The following is a 22,182-nucleotide window of genomic DNA, read 5'->3' as shown; positions in this document are numbered from 1 at the left end:
GCATGGCGCCAGACTATCTTGTTTCCCGCTAATTACCGTCGCCAAAGTGCCACCTAACGTCACAGGCAGCCTTTTATGAGTCTTCACTCTTGCATGTAAAATGACTAGAGGACAACTGTTCTTTGTTTTGTTTCGTCTTTCTTTGTCGTGTAATGTGCTGATGGCTCGATCAGGCGACTATGTCTGCCAGCATCGTCGCACGAGCGCATCAAACATGTGAAACGGTTGGAAGGAGTTGCAAACAGCAACGTGCCCTATACATACGATCTCTACCGTAGAACGGCAGTTTAGTCGCCAGATTTCTCTGCGGAAAGTTGCTATCGAGGCGGCGACCTTCATCGCGGGCTCGACTCCATCGCGCGTTTGCTTGCTTGGCTCAGAGCCGGCTGTAGCGGGGCGGAGCGGCTGACTGAGGAGCAAATAGCTTCTGACTGGTAGTTGCGGCGGCAAGTTGCACTCACAAACGACGTGTTTGGGCATCCACGATTACCATGAATTAGGCTCCGTCTACTTCATTATGTGAAACGGCTCTTTCAACTTAATTCATTTGTCGTTTTCATCGTACACGTGCTTTTAATTCGCGCCTACTTCCCGATAGTTGCTCTTTGCAGTTCTTTTCTTACTTCCCCTCCCTTCAGTAGTCTGGAAGACATAGCCCATCCAGTCCCTACCACCTGACGAAGCGCCGAGAGCTCTTTCCTTCTGGGTCCTACATCTACTTCAACCCAGGCTCCGCAGTATGACGACGCTCACGTCCCAGACGTCACTGCCGGAAGCCGACTTTGGATCCATCCCGGCGACGAGCGAGCATCTCGACAGTCTCCAGAGGCTGACGCACCCGCAGCAGCGGTTACAAAAAGCCGGGTATGTGCTCTGGCAACTCGGACCGTCCGATTTGAACAAGAAGAAGCGATGCGGTCGCTGTTCCAAAGGTAGGTCACTGTCAAACACAATCTACGTGACACCACAATCTGACGTTGATATATCTGGGGGTGGGCAGCCATGCGTAAGGGCCACGACAAGCAAAAGTCTAGGGCACAGAGCGTTAAGCTCGCTCCGACAATCGCTCAGCAGATCGCGGCCGAGAACTATCTGCCGCTGAGCGAAGAGCAGGGACAAGCGAGCGTGTCAGCACACGCTAGATCTGTGTCGCTGCAAGCCGGCACCGCCGACATCTCCGACATGATGCGGGATGTACAGCTAGAAAGCAAGGAAGGCAGGGACGGCGAGCAGACTGGTCCACCAATGAATTGCAGATATCATCCTGGCCGTGTCCAGTCCAGGGCAAGTCTATATCTCTCTCTTGCACTCCATTTCTCTTCACGTCGCCGGGCTAACATGACAACTTGTTTCAGTACTGGACATGCTGCGGCAACTTCGTCTCCAGTGCTCCCTGCGCCGCCGAACAGTTCCACACCACGCGCGTATACCGCCATGGCGAGCTCGAGAGCAACTGGGAGTACTTTTACACACCGCCTCGGACGGGGTCGCTGCCGGGTCAGCAGAAGCCCCTCGCTGCCGTCGTCCTCGACTGCGAAATGGGCACCGCCGCGTCGGGCGAGTCGGAGCTGATCCGCGTGTCGGCCGTCGACTTCTTCACTCGGCGCGTGCTCGTCGACAGCCTCGTGTGGCCAGAGGTGCGCATGGCGCACTTCAACACGCGCTACTCAGGCGTCTCGCGGCCCAGCATGGAGGCGGCGCGGCGCGCCGGACGTACCCTCGGGGGACGTGCCGGTGCCCGCGCCGCCCTCTGGCGCTTCGTCGATCCCCACACCATCGTCGTCGGCCACTCGGCCAACTCGGACCTCAACGCTCTGCGCTGGATCCACCCGATCGTAATCGACACGCTGCTGCTTGAGATGCACATCCAACCCCCGCCGCCCGACGACCACCACCACCACCGGAACCGGCGATCACGGAGCAAGAATGGGGACACAGTCGACGACGCCGACGAGCACCAGCAGCCGCCGCTTGCGTCACCACCGCCACCTACACCGCCAACCGGCCAGGAATCGCCAAAGGAGGACAGGCCCAAGTATCCTGGCCTCTCGCTCAAGGCGCTGGCGGCGGAGCGGCTGAAGCGCAGGATCCAGATCGCTGGCCAAGGCCACGACAGCCTCGAGGACGCGCTCGCGACCCGAGACCTACTCCTTTGGCACATGATCCACAAGCCGGAACCTCCCGTCTTTGCTTCAGAGGAGAAGTCGTGAATGGAGTTGGAGTTGGGAGCTGTATTGCGCTAGGGCATACGGCTGCTATTTCCTGCTCTTTCTCATCGGTGTGGGCGGGATGGGGCGTTTGAGGAGCATGATACACAGGGATAGCACGAAATCGTGACATTACGAAGTGATGTTTTGGTCAATTTAATCATCTATTTTGCACCATCTTTTGGGAGTTCTTTCCATGACAAGCAACGGGAAAAAGAAGACGCTGAATAATCGCAAATATGTTCATTCCCCTTGTATTCTTGCTACTTGAACGCTGAGACCGGAAAGAATACGGTTCTATAAATAATCGTGTATGTACTTGTTGTTGTTCTTCGCTTGTTAAGAAAAAAAGGCATATATGTATACATGTATATACTGCCAAATGGGTTGCGCTTGCCAGTCAAAAAGACAATGGCCGACTTCAAAGGAAGAATAAAGGAAGGAGGAAGAAGAAGACTAAAAAGTTAATGGTTCAGTGTAGTGTTTTGCCCAATGTACATGCTCCCAAATGCCGTATTGTAAAGATATGGACAGACCCCGGATCCCTGTAAATACCGCCCGCTGGTTGAGAGGCGCCCGTTGACAAAGATCAAGCTGAACCCTCGTCAGCATCTGCCCGCATCTGGTAGGCCATGACGCTCCAGATTACTTGCATCGCTTTGATCCTGTCCCTGGTTTCGAAGAAGTCGTACCATGGTGTGCGCCAAGCCTGTACCGTGCCCCAACCGCGATGCGTAGGGTCTGGCTCAGGCGCACCATCGAGTACCTGGAGAAGGTGTAGGGGTACGCGTACGCGGAGGATGGAAATATGGTGGAACAGGCTGCTAAAGACAAATATGTCATCGTGGGTTGTGCCTGCTTGCTTTCCTATGGTCATGTATTTGGTCTTGCGATCCCAGGTCGCCGCAGGGGGGCGAACCATGCGGTAGTTGTCGTACATGGCCATGTTCCTACGCAATTTCTTTGCTGGAGGCACCGGGGTGTCTTCCCTTGAGTCTGGTGGCAGGTCCTTATCCCCGGCAACGCAGTCATGCTGTAGTTCACGGCCAATGGGGCCGCCGTGCGCACCACCCCAGCGAGGCTTGGTTGCCCACCACTCACCGGAACCAAATCGTACCTCTTCCCTCCCTTGGCGAGCGCGATGTTGAGCAGTAATAAGTGCAGTAATGACTTCCCTTGCCAGGTCCATAGCCTGAGCAGACTCAGGATCTGGATGGGTGAAGCTGGTTTCTGGGCGGCAACTGATGGCGGCGACGGGGCCATACATGAGGCCGGCACGGGATGCTTCTCGCGACTGTGGATTCTGGAAAACGAACTGACAGCGGGATGGGCAGTATGACTTGCGAGGCGACGCAGGGCTGTTGCGAGGCGATTGTAGATGCAGGCGGGGCTCTGTTCTAGAGGGACCGGCGCTGCATCCAAAGTCATAGGCTATCATTTTGACGAAGGCGGCTACGAGGGCATGGCGCAAAGAGGCAGGCATGTGGTGGCCGGCATGTGTGCGCCCGGGCTCCCCATCTTCCGTAGGAGCTGCAAGGTTCGAGGCCGAGCCAGACGGTCGAGTGGCAGCATCGTCGGCAAAATTTTCTGGAGACGGCGGGAGACTGATGGCCTTTGTTGGGTCATCCCAATATACCGTGAACTGTTCAAGAAGACGAAAAAATTCATACCCACCGCCGAGGCGTGCTGGAAGCTTACCCATCGGTGCTTGTATGCGCCTGACGGTGCGAAAAGCATCCTCATTGGGGTTGGACAGCTCCCTCTTTCGTTCTAGGTAGACAAGACAGCCGGGAGAGAGTTTATTGCAGCACAAGGGTCGACGAGTAGATTCGTCGGCATTCTGGGACTGGGCCAGGGTCATCCGATCCCAAGCGGCAAAGTCTGGTATGAAGGAGGGATCAGGGATCAGCTGCTTCGCGTCCACGTCGACGTTGAGATCAAGGCCGATGGCCGAGAGGGCCGTGGACGCAAGCCTGACAGGCCGTCTGCCCGTGGTCGAGAGCAGGGCCGGGAGAGACTCTTCAGGGTCAACGCCGGTATCATCCTGGGCAAAGGGCTGGTATCGGGGGAGGGTAATAGGCGTTGGGGGGGGAATATCGGCGGGATCTACTTTTTCTTGGAGGCGCCGTGCATCCGCTGTGGTGATGAGAGCGTTAGCTTGACTCAGTCAGTGTGAAGCACAGTGTTCTGAGTGTCTAGTGAGGGAAGTACGGGATGGAAGAGTCAGGCAAGACATGGTCGAAAGAGGGGTGGCAGGGAAGGGTGAAGCTCACCCAGGACTGAGATGCCAGCAAACATGATGAGACCGAGCGTGGTAAGGATACGGGGACAAGACAGCTATATGCGACAAGCGAACAAGCCACAGGTCGTGGAGCAGGTCCGGAGCCGTGATTGGCGGTGCCGTCCAGAGAACGGCCGGAATCCGAGCAGACGGCTCGCGCAGTAGTCAGGCGGCAGTGGGGGCGGACATCCAAGGTCAAGCGAGTCTATTGGCGCCAACGAGGTGGTCAGACTAGCTACCAGGCACACAATGCGCAGCGAGTTGACTGCGGATACAATTCGGGTTGTTCCGAAACGACAGGACAAGTTTAGCCGGTGTCGAAACAGGCGTACTGAGTAGAAGGCGATTCTGAGCCAAGGCCGGGCCAACGCCGTTGAAAGGGGGGAGGGGGGCCTGATGCTTGGTCGGGGAGGGAGGGGGGGAGAAGGGACGGCGTGGCCGAGCGAGCGGTTGAGGCTGGTTCGGGGATGTCTGTATGGAACGGAGGAAACAGGCAGGCGAAAATGACTCGACTGGTGAGATATGAGGCAACCGCCAAGGAACGCTCACAATCACGGGTGTCGCGTGGACAAGACGTAACGGCGCGCAAAGCTACACAGCTCCTGGACGACGGTGCAGATATAGTGGGACAAATTTCCGCGCGGGCAATACCTAGTTATCAGTACTAACGTAGGTAATTTGTAGGTACGGATAGCAAATATGCGCAAGTCGCGTGTGGACTGAGGTTATGGCTAATAATAGTTAGATACCTGGGCAAGGGTAGGTGGGAGTGGTGAGTGGGTAGGGAGGTAATCCGCAGGTTAGCAGGTAATCTACTTACTGGTAGCAGTCTACGGAGTACTTAGGTATGTACTGATCAGGATGGCAGGTAAGTTACCTAGGTATGGAGGTACGTACTAATAGTAAGTACAGATTAATCTGTACTTGTGAGGAATATGTAAGTAAATATTTCTGACGAAACAAAAATTGTCCATACGACCAGGGTTGGGGTGCTTGTCAACAGGTTGTTGGAGAAGTACTATCAGAAGCCAAGCCAGTGGGGCTCAGCATACAGTCTGCCAGTCAGTTGGTTGATCATTTGGTTGGTCAGTTGGTCATCAGCCAAGTCAGTCGGTCTGTCAGTCAGTCTGTCAGTCAGTCAGTCAGTCGGTCGGTCTGTTGGCGGCACTGTGTATACGGTGATGAGGCTGACGAGGATGACGACGAGGCATTGACGATGTGTGGTGATGATGGGGACAAAGAAGACAATGGGATGGAGGGGCAGGGTGGGTGGGGAGGAGGCCCTGTCGTCGCAGGGGCGGTTTCAGGGGCTTGCGCCAGGGGATGTGGCGGGTTTTACTGATACCCGTACAGATAGGTAGGTCTTGCTAGGTTGCTGGCTGCTTACTATCAGCACGAACTTGGCTGGGGAGAGTCATTCAATCAATAAAGAAACGGCAGAAAAAAAAAATAAAGAGATGAAAAATATATATATCTATACATCAACCATATTAAAGCTATAGAGAAAAAACATTTTTTTAAAAAAAAAAAAGAAAGAAAAAGATGACATACACACAGCAGATAGAATTGGTCCCGGCCAGAACAACCTGTCCCTTTCCCCTACTTACTGTGCTGGGGCAGCGCATTGTTTCAAGGCACCCACGTCGCTCTTGTGCATGAAACGCTCTGCGGCCATTTGTGTCGCTGTGCACCGCCGATCAACTCAGGACTGAGGGAAAAAACACATGATTCTCAAACTGTGCTATGCGGGATTCGCATTATTCTCTACTTTCGGTTTGTGTTTGTTGGAATCTTTTATTTTATTTATAATTCTTCTTCCAAGCGAATCCCCCCCTTCGTGGAACGTGACGCACTCGACAACAAACTTTGATCTAGCACGACAAACGACGAAACAAAAATGGAATTCACAACTCGCAGGTCAGAATCTGGCCTGCCGTCCTACAGTCACCATATCAATCTCAACATCGTTATTTTCCCAGCCCCTCCTTTTCTCCTTGACCGTCTCTCTTGGGCACCTCATTAGTCAGTCAGTCCCGTCTGGCCCGTAAATACAGTACTCAGGCTCCCTCGACTCTTGTTTCACGGACCACAAGAGGCCTAGAGATGCTGTCGCTTCCAAGCAGCCATGGTGCATGATAATATCATAAAAATAAATCAACAGACTATGTACATACAAATATATTCTGATCCCAATATAGAGCAAACGTTCCGGCGCACCCCACCGGTCCGCCTGCCCGCCGCACGGTCCGGCACTCCTCCCTTCTACGCCGTGCTTCACAAGTGTTGCAGGACAACCAAGACCCGGCTTCACCTTTTCCCCCCCTCCCCTCCCAAAAAAGGGCGTCGTCACGCCTCGTCTAGCCATCTGGCATTGTTTCCATTTTCGGGGCTTCTCCCTGTCTCTTCTTTTCTTTTCTTTTTCTTCTTGCGCCTCTCCAGCCCTCTTGCCCTATATTCATCTCGTTTCAGTCGTTTTCCGCCGTGTCCTCTTGGCTTCCAAGGCGTGCAGGCTCTGGCAGCTTGTCAAACACCCACCCGCCTCTACCTGGCATCACCCTCATCGACGATGCTACCGCATAGTGTGTCAGCGCCGACAAGCTAGGATTCAGATTCTGCCAAGTGACTCCAGGACCCTGCTGCTTTGTTTCTCTTCGATTTTCCCCCTCTCGTAGTCATTGTTCTTCATTTTCGTCTTCTTGCTTACTCCTTTTTTCTTCTTTTTTGCTTCGTTTGCTACTTCGAGTCTGCAAAGGTTATCATCGGCCGGCTCGCTGTGCCTTCTGCCAACACCAAAGCAAACAACTCACCATCAGTCTATCTGGCTTTCCTTGCATGACATTCACCACTGGCCCGCATTGGGCCTGAACCAGTACGAAATAGCACCTCGTCACTGATGTATATCGGAAGGAGGGAAGAGCCGCTTCATCGCAACATGGCAAGCGACGAGCGCCAGGCAAAGAACCATACCCAACCGACACCATGTGGCGGCGCACCTGTAAGCGGCGCTGCATTCACGCCATCGCCGACCCAACTAGATGGCACCGAAATGCACGAAATTGGCATCAACGAACAGTCAGCTGACGTGCCCAAGGTGTCCAATCCGTCTCACTCGCTACCGAACTCCGATAATGCTTCGCTGACAGCAGATGGTCCATCCACGTCGCATTCAGCTGCTGGCACGTCTTCTCATCACTCCGCATCCGCCTCGTCGAATGGAAGCATAGCAGCGTCGCCTAGTGAAAGCATATCAGCATCACCTCGTGAAAGCATATCATCATTACCTAGTGGAGGCATATCATCACCTAGTGAAGGCATATCATCACCTAGTGAAGGCATATCATCGTCTAGCGGAAGCATCTCATCGACACCAACCAGGACCATCTCATCGTCGCCGGGTGAAACTACACCGTCATCGTCGCGGGGTGAAAACCAATCCTCGTCACCGTCACATTCCACATCTCATCCGTCTACACATACCTCTGCATCTCCGGCTCCCGAGTCCTTCGCGGCGTCTTCGCCCGAGGCTTCTCAGCCGACCTCCAAAGACGAAGAGGCAACGGCCACATCTTCACCCGCCGCCGACGAACCGTCCGGTTCGGTCGAACGCCCCAGCTCATCCGAGGCAGAGGTTGCCGCTCCCTCGACGACAAGACAGCCTCCCGTCACCCAGACACCCGCGCACACACCCGCTCTGCAGCTTCCCGGTCTTGCTGCGGCTAATCCTCCTCCGGCCTCGTCCAAATCCATCGATCTTGAAGCCGCACCTGCCACTACCGCGCCGCCTCAACCTGATCCGCCCCGAGCTGGCGAGGCAGCCGCTGAGCCGGCGTCCACCAACAGAGCTGATCAAAGTAATGGAGACGAAGGCGCGAGCAGGCCGCCTGCTGTCGCCGACTCTCCCAAGAAGTCTTCCGTTCAGAGCCCAGCGCTCCCGCCAGAGATCCTCAACCCCAACAGCCCGACGAACACGGCCGTCGGTTCCTCCGCTGTGCCGGGCACTCTCGTCACGGCCGCACCCCTTCCTTCTTCTTCTTCTTCTTCTTCCTCCTCCTCCGCCTCCTCCTTGCCCAGCGCCATCACATCGGCGACTCTCCTCGCGCCTGAATCTAGCGCTGCTGCGCCGACTAGCACCAAGAGCGTCAGCGGCAGCGGCGATTTAGGGTCGCAGACCAGCACGGGTGGCTCCCACCCACCCACGGGCATGATCATTGGCGGCGCCGTGGGTGGCGCTGCCGCGCTCGCCATCATCGCGCTTCTGATTTGGCTGTGGAGGCGCCGCGCGAACAAGAAGAGCGAGTCAAGCAGCAATCGGTCGCATTCGCCCTTTGAAACTGACAGCTCGGGACACGATCAGCCGGCTCCCGCCTCTGCCGCCAACACCGTCGCCGCGGGGCCGTTCGCCGCTGGACGGCAGGCCTCGACCAGAAGCCGGAATCCACTACAGGGCTGGTGGACGACCCACGATGTTGGTCACGGCGCCCCGCGCATCATGCCCGACTACGGCGAGATGCAGGAGCAGCGTCCGCCGCAGCAACATCCCTCGCGCATGCTGTCGGACGATGACCCCTTCTCCGACGCTAACAGTACCGAGGCGGCCCAGCGGACCGCCCCGATCCTCAACCCTCAACAGCAGATGCTGCGCGGGATCCTGAAGCAGCCCACGACCGGTGCTAGCCTCCACGGCAGGCACCCGTCCGGCTCGGCCTCGGTCGCTGCCACCGTCGGCTTGGCCGGGCGACACTCCCGCTCGCACTCCATCGGCGGCCGGCAGCAACAGGGTGGCCCACCATTGCTGCCACAGCAGCAGCGCGCGCCCGCTTCGCGGCGCACGTCGTCCCTCACCCAAGACCCATTTGCGGACCGGCGCAACAAGTTCCGCTCCGACCCATTCGATCTGGAGCTCGACACACAGATGCTGTCGGGGTCGTCGTCCGGCGGCGGTGGCGGTGGCCCGCCACAGAGGAATCGCCGCGCGAGTTCCCTCTATAGCGCCGGTAGCGGGGGTAGCTCCCGGTACACGAGCGGCGTGAGCAGTAGCAGCGCTTGGGGCGGCCCCGTAGCGGGAGAGCCGGCCCGGCAAACAGGTGGCTCAGACAGTCCGACATTGCCGAAGGGCTCGAGGGTTTATGGTGGCGTCGGACAGGCCATGTAAAGCAAAGGCAGCGCCTTTTTTTTTTTTTTGAAGTTACGTTTATTTCAACTCTTTCCGAAGTTACATTACCGGGTATTGTTGTTTTTCCTTGGTGTAAGACGCCGGCAGCGAGCAGCTTGAACCATTCGTTTTATTTTTTCTTTCTTTCTTTCTGTCTGTTTTTCATCCTCGTGGTTGGAAAACACGGATCATTATGGACGATCCATAATGCGGGCCATCCTTTCTCTCTCTCTTTCTCTCTCCTGCCTGTCTTCCTTTCTCTCTTTTATGACATACCATCTTTTTGTGATACCACCACCATCATGACGGCCCGGCGTGGCAAATTGGGCATATTACGAAAAAAACAAGCTTACCATTGAGTCAATCTCTTCTAATATCTGTTGTCACCATTCCAATCTTTTTGTTTTTGGTTTTCCTTTTCTCTTTCACATATACTTGTATTTCAAGGTCGGGATCTGAGGGAGATGAATTTCTTTTTTTACCGATGTGGTTTCTGTGCAAATAAAAGGGAATGTAGGAGGAGCGGTGGGACTGCGGGGTGCTAAGTTGAATAGGCAGTGAAGCAGGTACTTAGGCTGACGGGCCTGACGGCTTGACAGCTTGAACGTTGAGGTGTCGAAAATGAAAAGTGGCTTGATCATTGAACCGAAAGTATTATGTTGTGCCTCAGTGCGAGTGTAATGCCAGAGACGTGAATGGGGAAGGGGGGGGCTACAGATACGTGAGAATGAGAGAAACATGTATCCGAAACGCCGACAATTGCCGAAAGAAACTCCTCCTCCGTTGTCGTGACAATCAGCCTCCATGCATCGATGTTGTAATGACTGGCAACGTGCTTATTGTGGCTTTCTGCGCTGAGCCGCTCTACCGATGCTCAGACTCATGAAAAGCAATGGAAGAGAAATATTTCCTCAGGCCAAAGTTGGCCTCCCTTCATAGTCCCGATGTCATCCCCGCTGGTCCCATATAGCCTCATGACTTTTCGATATCGCAACTTTTTTTTTCTGAAAGTGCTTGCATGAGCGTTTTTTAATTATCTGGGCCAATGACATCAGGCACTTGTAGGGTACTGTACCTCTCAAACTAGGTACCTCTAAGAAAAAAGTTAGCGCCAGCACAAACGATCCCCCCACACCACACACACGCCAATAAAACACGCTCGTCGCAGAAAACGCGGTCTGTGACGCGAAATTACCACGTCTTTACGCGCTTTCCGGGGGCAGCGTGTTTGACAATTTACGCGCCGCTACTACGTAGTTCAAGGCACCCTAAAAAAAAAAAACACAATGTAAAATTGAATCATACGAGACTCGAGTGCTTGTATAGAGGCAAGCTCTTTGGATAGTCATACCTCATACTCGGACTATCGAATTGCGCCCTTTCAGTACCCCAGCCTTGCCTTTTTTGTGCTTTCCTCTATGGTCGGCTTTCCCACCCCCCCTGCTGTTCTACTGGGGGTTTGCAAGTGCCATTCTAGGCATGTATGGAGCAGGCGGTTTGGCGTGGTTCTTGCGGGGCTGGCACTTTAACGTTTCTGGTCGAATCTGATCCAACAGCGCCTCAGAAACCGGCTAATGAATCATGGGCAAGAAGAAGACGTGTCACGAAATTGCAGAGAACAATGTAGTATACGAAATCTAAATCTTCTTCACTGTCCAAACAAACACACGCACACAATCAGTGAGCAGGTAAAAATATAAGGGAAATACATGTGTCCTTGGTCCGGCGCCCCCCCAATCATCTGAAACAAGGCAACTCCTAAATGCTTCATCGAGCACAGAGAAAACAAACAAAAAAGACCCTTCAGCTGTAGAGTAAAATCAATAACACAATGTCGTATCCTACATGCGCCTGTTCCCAATCCTTGGGGCGGGAAAAAAACAATTAGACTCCCGATCAAGCTCCTCCCACAATGAAACATAGAAATACCAACCCTGTTGGCGAATCAGCGCCACGGTCTCTCAAGAAACCCCATTGACAGTCATAGTGAGTCAGCCATATTATCAGATAATCTGACACATGGCAAGGCAGTAAAGTGAATATAAAAAAAAACATGAAGCTGCGTGAAAGCAGTTTGTACGATCGTGGTATCATGTACAGATAAGAGAGAACAAGTAGCGAGCGTGGGCAGGCGATACCTGTCTTAAGCAATGGGGTCGTCGAATGTCAACCGCCTTCGAGCAATGCTCATGGGCGTGCGGGCTGTGGCTGGGGGGCCGGGTGTTCTCCATTGCTTCTGGGCCGGACTTGGAGTGATGTTCACAAAGTCGGCAAAGTCAAACCCTTGGCCAGGTGTGTTGGGGAAGAGGTTGCCACCGCCAGGTGTCGTCATCATGGACGACGGCAGGTCGAGCTTGCTGCTCTTCGGGGGCGGGGTAGTGAGGCGCTCCATGCGCCCTCTGTTGGCCTTTACGGCAGGAGAGGGAGAAGCGGCAAGGTAGAGAAGCAGATCTGCGCCTTCTTCGCCAGTCTTGCCGTTGGATGTAGGGCTGCCATTGCCTTTGCGCTTGTTGGCAAGGGTTCGGGTCTGCATGGGCGGGGTGCGAGGCGGCGATGACCTCAAATTGGTGAGATTGAACGAGTGGGCTGGCAATAGATCCTCTTCATCATCAGAGGGGGCAGCAAAGTTGGGCGAAGCAAGCTCGTTGGGCACGCGGCGCTGGCGGAAGAAGGAGACATCAGGGCCGGCTGAGGTGGTAAAGTGCTGTTGCCTGCGGGGTTTGATGGGTGACGACTGCGCTAGCTGGTGCGCATCCTTCCACGAGCTGTAGCCCTGGAAAGACTTATGAAGCGTAGGTGAGGCACGGAACCGCTTGCTAGGGCTGGATGAGATATTGTCAAAGGATGCGATATAAGTGCGCTTTCGGTGGCCTGTACTCCCATTGCTGGAGCCAATGGCGTCGGAGAAGATGGGTGCCTTGAGGGGGGAGCTCATGAGTGTTTTGGTCGGGTACGGGAGTTCGGAAGTGCTGGATGAGGAGTCGGAGAGGACGTCGCCCTCGTAGAGTTTCTTGCGGCGGATCTCTTCCTCCATCTTGGGTTCAATGGAGTCGAGCGTCAGATCTTCCCATCCATGCTTGGTCTTGAACTGGGCGAGAGCGAGACGGTTTTGCAAACGGCGAGCAATCTATATATTGGAGAGGGCTTGTGTCAGCATGTACAGCTTTTTTCGTTTTTGCACATTCATTGCGTGGTTGTTGCGACGTGGTGTAGCAAGTTTGTGCTGTGGCCAGTATAGAAAAAATGCAGCATCGTGCGTCCCATCCCTTCACTCACCTTGCTCACTTCGGCCCTTTTCAAGACGGAGTCGACCACATCCTCGGGCTGCTTTTTCCAAGGCGACGACATGATAAGATACTCGAAGGTTGGTAGCCAATGCTGAAATACTATCGGTGTGAAATCTGCAGCTGTTGACGGAGGCTTGATGGTGACGAACTGGAGACGGTCGGTCTGGCGGTAGTGAATGGAAAGGGAAAGACGAAAGTGGTGGCAGTCAGCCCCGGGCGAGGCGGCGAGGCAAGGAGGAGGAGAAGTGGTTACCTGACCTACGTATTAGTGGGTTACAGGTGGGTTCTGGGCGCAGGCAGGTCAGCCAGCCAGCGCCGGCGCCTTGGGGTGCTTATTGGGGTGCGTGAAACGGAGCCAGCTGGGCGGTCACTCCAGCGCCTTTCAGTGGCGGCTTGAGAGTAGAGGCATGTACTTAGGTAGGTGCTAGCGTAGGTCCAAAGGTAGCTATCTACCTTACTTAACCTACCAATGTACGGATTACTTACCCATGTAATGCATCCATCTATGTACGGTAAATAGATACCTACCTAATTATTCCATGATCTGTCCCTACTTACGGACCATTTACTACTAAGATTAATTTACTTGGTCCGTCCCGCATCGAACAAAGAAAAAAAACTACCCTCTCAATCAACCCGTCCGAGTCTAGCTCCACCCGATCGGCTACGGTATGTAAGCCCGCTGAGGACCACGGGCGTTGTGCAAAAATCTTGGTTTGCCATGTCCTCTCATCTCAGGTAACTGCCTGCGTCTTTACCTATTAATCCTCCTCTTCCATTTCTACGCTCCCCCGACAAGCTATGCAAGGTACAGCCTGCTCGATATTGCAATATCCGCTGGTGTGACACCTTGGGCAGCAACACGGACCTCGGCCTCAGCCTTTCTCACTGGTTCTCGTAACTTGTGCCTGCTTTTTCTCTTTTTTTACAGGGAGTCTTCAGCATGGGCCCTTTTTTTGGCCAGTCATGGGTCGGGTATATGCAGGGCACCGGCGCAGCCAGAAAAACTCAGCACAGCAACCAACATGGGTCACAACGGTAACTGAGCATTTTCCTTTTACTTGGTACATCCGTCGCTTCAGTTACCCGTCGAGCCCGTCTATCTTCCGCCCCCGTCTGTACCGCGAAGCCGGTATGGGATTCCATGGAGTAGCAGGTGACTGACTTGATGTCTGCTCCGTGATTGACGCTGTCTCGAATCATTTATCTCTCCTTTCGTTGGACCATTATTCCTCCGACGAAATAACTGGCTGGCATGGTTCGTTGCCCGATCCTGCAGCCTCGGGAGGAAATTGGGGGGGGGGCAAATGACTAGCATTCCTCGGCCGTGAACAAGAACACCATCTCAACTTTCTCGAGTATTGAAGGATTTGATACATCAGTAGCGCCGTTTGCGGCCAGTCAAGCTCATGCTCTACTTACTGAGTACACTGTTGTCTTGCCTGGCTCCACTGGTTGAATTTCATCTTGCGGTTACCCGGGACTACCACTTCGACTTCATCAGCGCCGTGCAGAGTGATGTATCTCGTAGGCGAGACCAGGCGGTTGATATTGTGACGGTGGTGGTAGTGGTGGCTCTTGGGCGCAGTTCTCTGTTGGTAGAAGCATGCCTTTCCGGAGGACAGGCCAACTTCCGACAACCGTTGGTGCGAGCCCAGAACTCTCTGATACTTAAAGCTGTAGAAATTTTCGTTGCGTCGCACTACTTACACAGATTACCGTCTTCTTCGTGCTCTCCCTTGAGGCTAGCTCCCGCTCTCGCCACTAGCTTCCCCTAGTGAGTGCCGGTCACATTCGCCAGCGATGAGACAATGAACAATGGAATGCGGCTTAACCTGGCTTGGTAAATAGGTCTCTCCGCGGTGGTATGAGAAAGATTGTATCGGGGGTTGGCTTTGTCGATGCTTCATCAAACAAGCTTACTCATGTTTGAGGACAGCATGGAGGCTGGCTTGTATGCGAAGGATTGCCGGTTCTGTTGTCTGACCTGCACAAGAGTATCCGTGGATACAAGGCGGCTAATAAAACACGGCGGCATATTTTGAGACCGAGATAGCATCATATTACACAGCACATGCCGGGCAACGGCAGACAAATGGCTGGGCATGGGTTTGGCGTATGTGGTTGGGACCGAATTGGTAGTGTAGGGTAGGTCCGTCACATTTGACCCTGGACGTCCATCGGGCCTGAAGAGTCTTTATACTCGAGGAGTAAAATTGAATAGGCAGAGGAGCATCAACCGCAGCGAGGGGAAGGTATATTCCAATGTAGGCATATACATGTCCAAATCGGCTCCTGCACGTTACGTCCTGCTGTAGATCTTTGCTATAGAGTCCAAGTTTCTAGAGCGATGTGTGGTGCTTCGGCTGGATGAGAAAAGGGGCGGAGCAAAAGGGCCGGAGGCGGATTGGGTGGTGGTGTGCACACCATATAGTCAATCTCCAGCTTATGTACGTACTGAGTAGCAATGCGGAAACCTGGGGCCGCAATGAAATAATGGGACAGGAAATCATCGTCATCGGTGGCAAGAGCACATTGCGATGGGTTTAAAATGCCGGAATACCATGCCGGGTCGACCCACTGGGCAAGAAGCAGCTTGGCGTGGTCGAGGTTAGCAGAGGCAGGCAGACAATACGTACGGAGTACTCCGTAATCTGCACTGCGTAATTCAATTCGCATGTGTGGCTAGCTGCGGAGCACATGAAGAGTGGTGCCAGCATGTGGGAGACATGATGAACCAAGAGGGCTAGATCAGCGCGCCGAGCATGATGATGGTGAAGGTCATCGGCGATGCAGTGGATGGTTGGCCGTTGTTCATTTAGGAGGAAAGTGAAGGGGGGCTGCGCACCACCTATTAGTAGGCTAGTAGTTACTACTAGTTGCTAGGTACCATCTGCAAAAATCTCGTCGTGCTATACAACTAGTCCGTAAGGAGCACAATGAATGGATAGCCCGGGCATGGCGGTGGGTATACAGCAGTTTGCGCTTGGCCAAGTACAGGAAAGGCCGTCCTACTTCCCTCTCCAACCGAATTGGTTTTCTTTGTCTTTGACTTGCGAGTGAGTTATCTCATGTGGCACCAGCACAAATCATGCGCTTGTGCACAAACTAGGCTAATAAACCTTGACCAGGAGCGAGGTGCATGTAACCATCAAACAGCCCACCAGCCACTATAGGATGCGGGATGTGGCGGCAAGGACGTGGCTAGGGGAGGGGGGCAACCAAGAAATATGTGAAATATATTACAAGCCAGAGTGTGGAGAGAGAGAGAGAGAGAGAGAGAGAGAGAGAGAGAGAGCGCCAAATAAATGAATGTAATAAAAAAAGGAACCACGTAAAAAGAATAATTCACAAAGTAGCAAACAGTGGCAATGACAGGTGGTCGGAGACAAGTAGCCAGAGTAAACGAGGCACGTTTCGCACAGTGGTTCTACCATGCGCATGACTGCACGCTGAAAGCAGAAGCTGCAGCAATGTTCCAACGTTTGCGGGCAAACATGTTGGTGGTGGCATATTAGTATACCAGTAGGACGACACAACCTCATTGCGACAGGCACACCGTGTGCTGGCGATAAACCCCATGTTGACTCGTCAACAAGTTTACCGAATCTAGTCTTGGTCTAGTTAAATTTATTATTAGTGAGTGGTTCGAGTACTGATTGCGTCGGTTGGATTCGATTGCGGCTCCGCTGGGAGGGGGGGGTGTGGGTTTTCCCGTCGCCTCTGCGTTCAGCGGTGGCCTATTGGGATGATGGCCGGCACACCCACAGATGGCCACCTCAGCTATCTTTTTACTCCTTTGGCTGGTCAACTGGGCAACTGTGTAGGTAAGTAGGCACTATGGGCCTGGCAATAGCTCTTACCAGCATTTTTTTTTCCGGTGTGAAAAAAAAAGAAACCAAGCTTTTTGCTAGCCTGTTTTTCTTTCCAGTAGCACCGGTCCACGCTTTTAATGTATCTCCTACAGACCTAACCACCCCACCAAAGCCCAAGGTACCTACCACTCCAACCACGTACCTATCAGCGACTCAGGTACCTCCCTGGTAAGAACAATCTGCACCAGTACGCCTCATGCACGTCACGCCAAGCTCACGCCCGTAACCAGGACGGACACGAGCTCTTGCAAGGTATTGATCAGCAGCGAGAAAAAATCCCTACTGAAAAACTCCAATTACGTTCCTTGGCTATTGCGGCCCGCTCATCATTTTACCCATTCCCGTCCATCGAATCTGTACTCATTTTCAACTGCTGCATCTTCCCCCCTTCACTCGTCTGTAGTCTACTAGTCACCGCAACCTGTCCTGTCAACCTCTGATCTTGCTGCCACTACTGGTAAGGTACTACACCTTGGGCACTGCTGCCAAGTACACCTGCGCTACTGAGTAAGGTACTGCGGCGACCGCACCGCATGCCCTCGATTGACTCTTTTGCCTGCCTCGTTTGTCCTATGCAGTCTCGCCCTCCGACTGCAGCTTCCGCCCAATGCGATTCGAGTTGACTCGGTTTGACTCGGTTTCACCATTCCTGCACTGATTGCAGCTTCCCATCGTTTTGCAACTTCCCTTCACCCGTCTGACTCGCTTCAACCTGCCAAGCCCACTTGTTATTTGAGCATATCGCCGCTCTGTCAACTGACGCGCGTCTCTGGCCACGAGAGCCCCTACGAGGCTTCTACCCACCAACCTCTTCGCCAAATAACCACTCAATCGCTTCTCTGCCGCCTTTTCCTTATCGAGGATCGCCCGTCTCTTTCACAATTCCCCCAAAGGCTGCGCCACCCCCGGCCTGCAGCCTTGTCTACGGCTTCGAAGCCGCCGCTCGACCCGTCTAGCTGGTCTGGCTCTCCAGCCAACTCTGGCTCCTCGCCATGGCCCCCAGCTTCCTCAAGCAGCTACGCCGCCGGTCAAAGGCCAGTTTTCGTACCGAAGCTTCCACCGACACGTCTAGTGAAGGCGCCGTGAGCCATGGTACTGCCACCTCGAGCGGTTCCGTCACCCCGCCTTCCATTGCCCATCATTCGGACCCTGCCCTCAACCTTCAGGTCAAAGACGCCGGCGAGCAGCTCACCCAGACAACGTCTCGGCCACCCCTACCCGTCAACGGAAGCAATGCAAGCAGATATAGCACTCTGAGCGTCTCCGGCATGTCTGGTTTGGGGTCCGCTGCCCCGAGTGGAAAGCCAAGCGTCCCTCTGTCGAAATATGCCCCTCGCATTCACAACATGAATGAAAATTCTTGGGCAAGTCTACTTTTTCTCGGTCTGCTTGTTGCAGGGATAGCTCACACGCCTTGTGGCCCTGGCGAAAGCCGAGTCCCTTTGCCTGATCCATGATGCTAACGCCAGTGTACAGGTGTACCAGAAGACAGTTCTCCTCTACGGCACTATTGGAGAATCTGCGACCACTCCTACCCCCATGGACGGCACAATTACGCTTACCAGATTAGATGACGACATGCCTCCTGTTAGTTGGCCCGTATGCGATTCTCACTTCAAAGTCATGGCCTACCTCCAACCCGGCCCCAATAAGCTGCGCTTCGACTTTGCCTCCCCGAAGCTGGCCAACAGCAGCTCTTCCAACCCGATACACTCATCTCGCCTCACCATTCATATGATCCCCTCGACGGGGTCAGCGCCACTGCAGCTTGCCATTGTGCTCGCCAAAGACTCGCCCGCGACATTCCCTGCCACGCCAACACGCACCGAAAGGGAAGGCAACGGCCTAGAAACCGCCATTCGCAAGTTCAGAATGGCTGCCTACCTATGGCAAGCATTTACAGCCGAGCAGATGTGGCGGAACAAAATGGGACGCAGGACATTTCGATTCGAAGAGGAATGGACGACAGGCTCCGCCAATTACCGTGACCGAGAGACCGGCAATATGCGGTCCGAAGCCAGAGTGCACGTCATCCGCTGCGATAAGACGGTTGCCGAGCTACAACAACTGGCTGACTCTAAAGCGACAGCAACAGCCAGCAGGAAGGCCATGAATGAAACGGTGTCGGAAGCCATTACCTCATACTTCCAGCCCCTTCCGGGCCAAACAAACTACGTAGCCGCAATGCTTCTCGATATCGAATGGGATGTCCCGCCCTACGACTCCTCCCCAGACCTAACTACATCACTGAATAACCTCGAGGCCAGCTTTGCATTGTTTGGTTCTCAATACTTGCAATATTATCCTTCGAGCGTGGAGGAGGTGGTACCTTCGTTTACAGACTGCACTCCAACTGACACACAACTTGTCAATAATATATGCAGCGAAGCAGGTAGCTCGTGGGAAGCGGCCAATATTGGTATTGGCGGGCACTTGCACGAGATTGGCCGTCTTCTAGGCTGTCCACGCCAAGAAACAGGTGTCATGCTGAAAGATTATGTCGTCTTCAGCCGCACATTTGTTACCCGCGAAGCGTACTCAACAAGAACAAAGGAAAAAGGAGGATTGGCGCTGCAGGGAGACGAATGCGCATGGCACCGGCTTGACTGTCTTCGTTTCCGCGCACATCCGCTCTTTCGACTACCACGAGACCCACCCCCACGCTCTGATGCCAGTGTGCAGGCGTATGCCGTTGAGAATGGAACACTGTTAGCAGTTGCTTCATCCGGAATCTCATTTGTAGAGATTTTTGGCGATGGAGACCAGACTTGCCGTTCATGGATGGAATTTCCCTTGGACCGCACCACAACGCATAGCCAAGTTTCTCTTTCAGAGCAAGACATTACAACGCGCTTACCAGAGGCAATGCGAAAAGGCCCTGTTCGGATTTCCATCAAGTCTCACGGCGGCCATTCTCTGGAAATCGAAAATGTCAAACAATTCATATCAAAGGCACAGGCAGTCAAGATCAAAGGCTCGAAACAGGGTTTCCGAAGCTGTCCAGTCGGAACTGCCCAGCCTCCAAACACAGACCCAGAGGATCTGTTATTTGCCTCGGCCCAAACTGAACGCGTCATGGTACGCATGAACGTCTACCACGATGCCGACGTTATTTACGGGCTCGAGTTTGTATACGACGATGATGCGACTCAGCTGTTCGGCAGCCGGGCAGGAAAAATTGGAGGTGATACCTACGACTTTGGTAAGCAAATGGGCAACCGAGAAATTTAAAAAAGAAGGAAACGCTAATACGACTAGATCTGCGCCGAGGCGAGTATTTGAGTGGCTTCACGGTCAAGGGGGGTTTGACGATACACGGCATTCAGCTCTTGACTAGTCTGGGCCGCAGATCTCGCATATTTGGTAATCCGTATGGCGGATCAAGGTACGTTGAGTGCAATAGTGTCAAGAGCAAGACGTTAACATAGAACAGCCACACAATCATGGCCCCGAGGGGATATACTATCTGTGGCGTCTCAGGCACCCACAGGTCCCAACTGGACAGCATTTCTGCCGTGGTCGCGCGATGATCTTTCCAAACAAGCAGGAAATGAGATCAAGATTGGATGCTTTTCATGTTGAAGATGCAATCAAGTAATTCAGCACATTATTCATGAACGGTTGCAGTCTATGACACAATGCTGAACATGGGAAGCAAGCATGATACAGTAATAATAATACACGACGGGGAGTAAGCAGGGGCACTGGTCTTTTGCAGAGCTGCATTGGAGGTTTTATTGGTGACGGATATTCCACCTGTACATAGATTTGACTATAATATACGCTCTAGTCTGGCTATGAAGTCTATATATCAAGTATTTCTGTAACATATCTGCGTTGCCTTTAGTGATCTTGACGGAGGTGAGGAGAAAAGAAACGGTCGCCGCGATGTCGAATCTAAATCTGCAAAAGCGACTGTGAAGTATAATGCTGTCTACATGACGGCCAATATGCTGAACGACTCATGGTTTGACAGGTTGAGCATGCTGTCGTGGCTATGGAAGCAGTGAGAAAATCGACAGACTCGGATTGGTGGGCCATTTGCCTCGTGAAGGTTGAGAAGGGACCATTGTGGCCTAGTTGAGTTTGCCATCTCTTGAGTGTTGGTTGTGGTTGAGCATATCGACTGCGTGACGTTCCGTACCTGACTGGGGAGAAGAGGTGATTCTCTTTTTCAAAGGCGCTCCAAGTGGGTGGTGCGGCATCTCGCAGAATGTTTACGAGTCAAGCATGGAAGCTCGTGAACAAAGCTTCAGCTTAACAAAGCTTCAGCTTTTTTGAAAATCTGACCGGGTGGGCTTGGCCCCTACCAGGACTGCCGTAGAAGTACGGCGGCTTTTGGGTCCTCGACAGCAATCATCATCAACATCGTCATTGCGATTGAGGTCCAGCATGGTATGGAGTAGGAGGGCTGTGCTCCGGTGGACGAGTTGCCTGTTTCGGTTTAAAAAGAAAGAAGCAAGTCTGCTGTCGATTGTCAGAAATGATGTCCTTCACCTATCAGCCTGTGTGGATCATTCTCTCGTCGCTTTTGGCCCGCAATATGTATCGTTGGGGTCATGAACTCTTTTTTTTGGTCGCCTATTCCGAGATATTGGGTCACCGAGAAAGAAAATCAGACACCGTCGTTATTTTGGGTCAGTGATTTGTCAACGACCCTGCCTGCCAAGGAACGAAACCAGGGAAGGAAACAAAGCAGCCCTCAACCGTGTAAGCGGGCGATCGACGATAGGGAGGGGGAAGTGAGGTTGGAGACAGGTTGGGAAAGAGAACAAAGGCTTGGCAGCGGTGGGTTCTGGCCCACTGCTACGGTGCGTCGTCTCCATAACGGGGGAGATTTTTTGCACAAATCGGTGCTGGGGTTCCGGGACGGCCGACTAACACGAGGTGAAGTCGACCTTTGAAGAAAAGATACTCTGGAAGACCGAATTATGCGGTAGTTGTGACATGCTTTGCGATTGGGATGAAACAAACTCATGACGAATGTGATTTATCTTTGGAAAGACTGTAGAGAGAGTATAAGCCCATGTTGCCTTTTTGGCTCACGGTGTTGCTTTGAGTAGAAACAAGGTGCTGGACGGGTTCTCTCCACCTACCTACAGGCTACCACCACCACCGTCTACCATAATCATCATCATCATCTACATCTAGCTCTTACCCCCCACTGTCCAAGGTTGATGCTTAATTTTGCCAAGAAGTTGCCGATTCTGTGCAGAAAAACAACCATAAAATTTAAGGAAAGGAACAGTCCAAGGGGGGACGTCATGCCCCCTTCCCGTCCTCTCCATTGGGCGGGCGCCATCGGTCTCATCATGGGAACGCCTAGCGCTTACATGGGCCAGTGCACGCACGTTCCCGAGGGACCGACTCGGAATTGGCA

At 53.3% G+C, this 22,182-nt stretch overlaps 5 protein-coding genes across 5 annotated transcripts; 3 read left to right on the top strand and 2 right to left on the bottom strand.

Moving 5' to 3' along the window:
• Positions 1 to 739: 739 nt before the first annotated feature.
• Positions 740 to 2,210, top strand: V2A60_007973 (3'-5' exonuclease; the record flags this gene model as incomplete). Its single annotated transcript, XM_083259253.1, has 3 exons — positions 740 to 932; positions 1,001 to 1,194; positions 1,356 to 2,210. 3 exons carry the CDS (start codon positions 740 to 742, stop codon positions 2,208 to 2,210), a joined length of 1,242 nt encoding a protein of 413 aa, XP_083115379.1.
• Positions 2,211 to 2,796: 586 nt separating this feature from the next.
• Positions 2,797 to 4,505, bottom strand: V2A60_007972 (uncharacterized protein; the record flags this gene model as incomplete). The annotated part of the gene is made up of 2 exons (XM_083259252.1): positions 2,797 to 4,343; positions 4,481 to 4,505. The coding sequence occupies 2 exons, from the start codon at positions 4,503 to 4,505 to the stop codon at positions 2,797 to 2,799; spliced, it is 1,572 nt and encodes a 523-aa protein (XP_083115378.1).
• Positions 4,506 to 7,420: 2,915 nt separating this feature from the next.
• V2A60_007971 (uncharacterized protein) lies at positions 7,421 to 9,640 on the top strand (the record flags this gene model as incomplete). Its single annotated transcript, XM_083259251.1, has 1 exon — positions 7,421 to 9,640. The coding sequence occupies one exon, from the start codon at positions 7,421 to 7,423 to the stop codon at positions 9,638 to 9,640; it is 2,220 nt and encodes a 739-aa protein (XP_083115377.1).
• Positions 9,641 to 11,783: 2,143 nt separating this feature from the next.
• V2A60_007970 (Whi5 domain-containing protein) lies at positions 11,784 to 12,988 on the bottom strand (the record flags this gene model as incomplete). Its single annotated transcript, XM_083259250.1, has 2 exons — positions 11,784 to 12,767; positions 12,917 to 12,988. 2 exons carry the CDS (start codon positions 12,986 to 12,988, stop codon positions 11,784 to 11,786), a joined length of 1,056 nt encoding a protein of 351 aa, XP_083115376.1.
• A 4,806-nt stretch (positions 12,989 to 17,794) lies between these two features.
• On the top strand, positions 17,795 to 20,332 carry V2A60_007969 (putative peptidase family-domain-containing protein; the record flags this gene model as incomplete). The annotated part of the gene is made up of 4 exons (XM_083259249.1): positions 17,795 to 18,166; positions 18,279 to 20,004; positions 20,061 to 20,187; positions 20,236 to 20,332. The coding sequence occupies 4 exons, from the start codon at positions 17,795 to 17,797 to the stop codon at positions 20,330 to 20,332; spliced, it is 2,322 nt and encodes a 773-aa protein (XP_083115375.1).
• Between the last annotated feature and the right edge of the window lie 1,850 nt (positions 20,333 to 22,182).

This window comes from Cordyceps javanica, chromosome 5, assembly GCF_051103115.1.
Source record: "Cordyceps javanica chromosome 5, complete sequence".
In the NCBI taxonomy this organism is placed as follows: Eukaryota; Fungi; Ascomycota; class Sordariomycetes; order Hypocreales; family Cordycipitaceae; genus Cordyceps; species Cordyceps javanica.
This window is presented reverse-complemented; position numbering and strand designations above follow the sequence as displayed.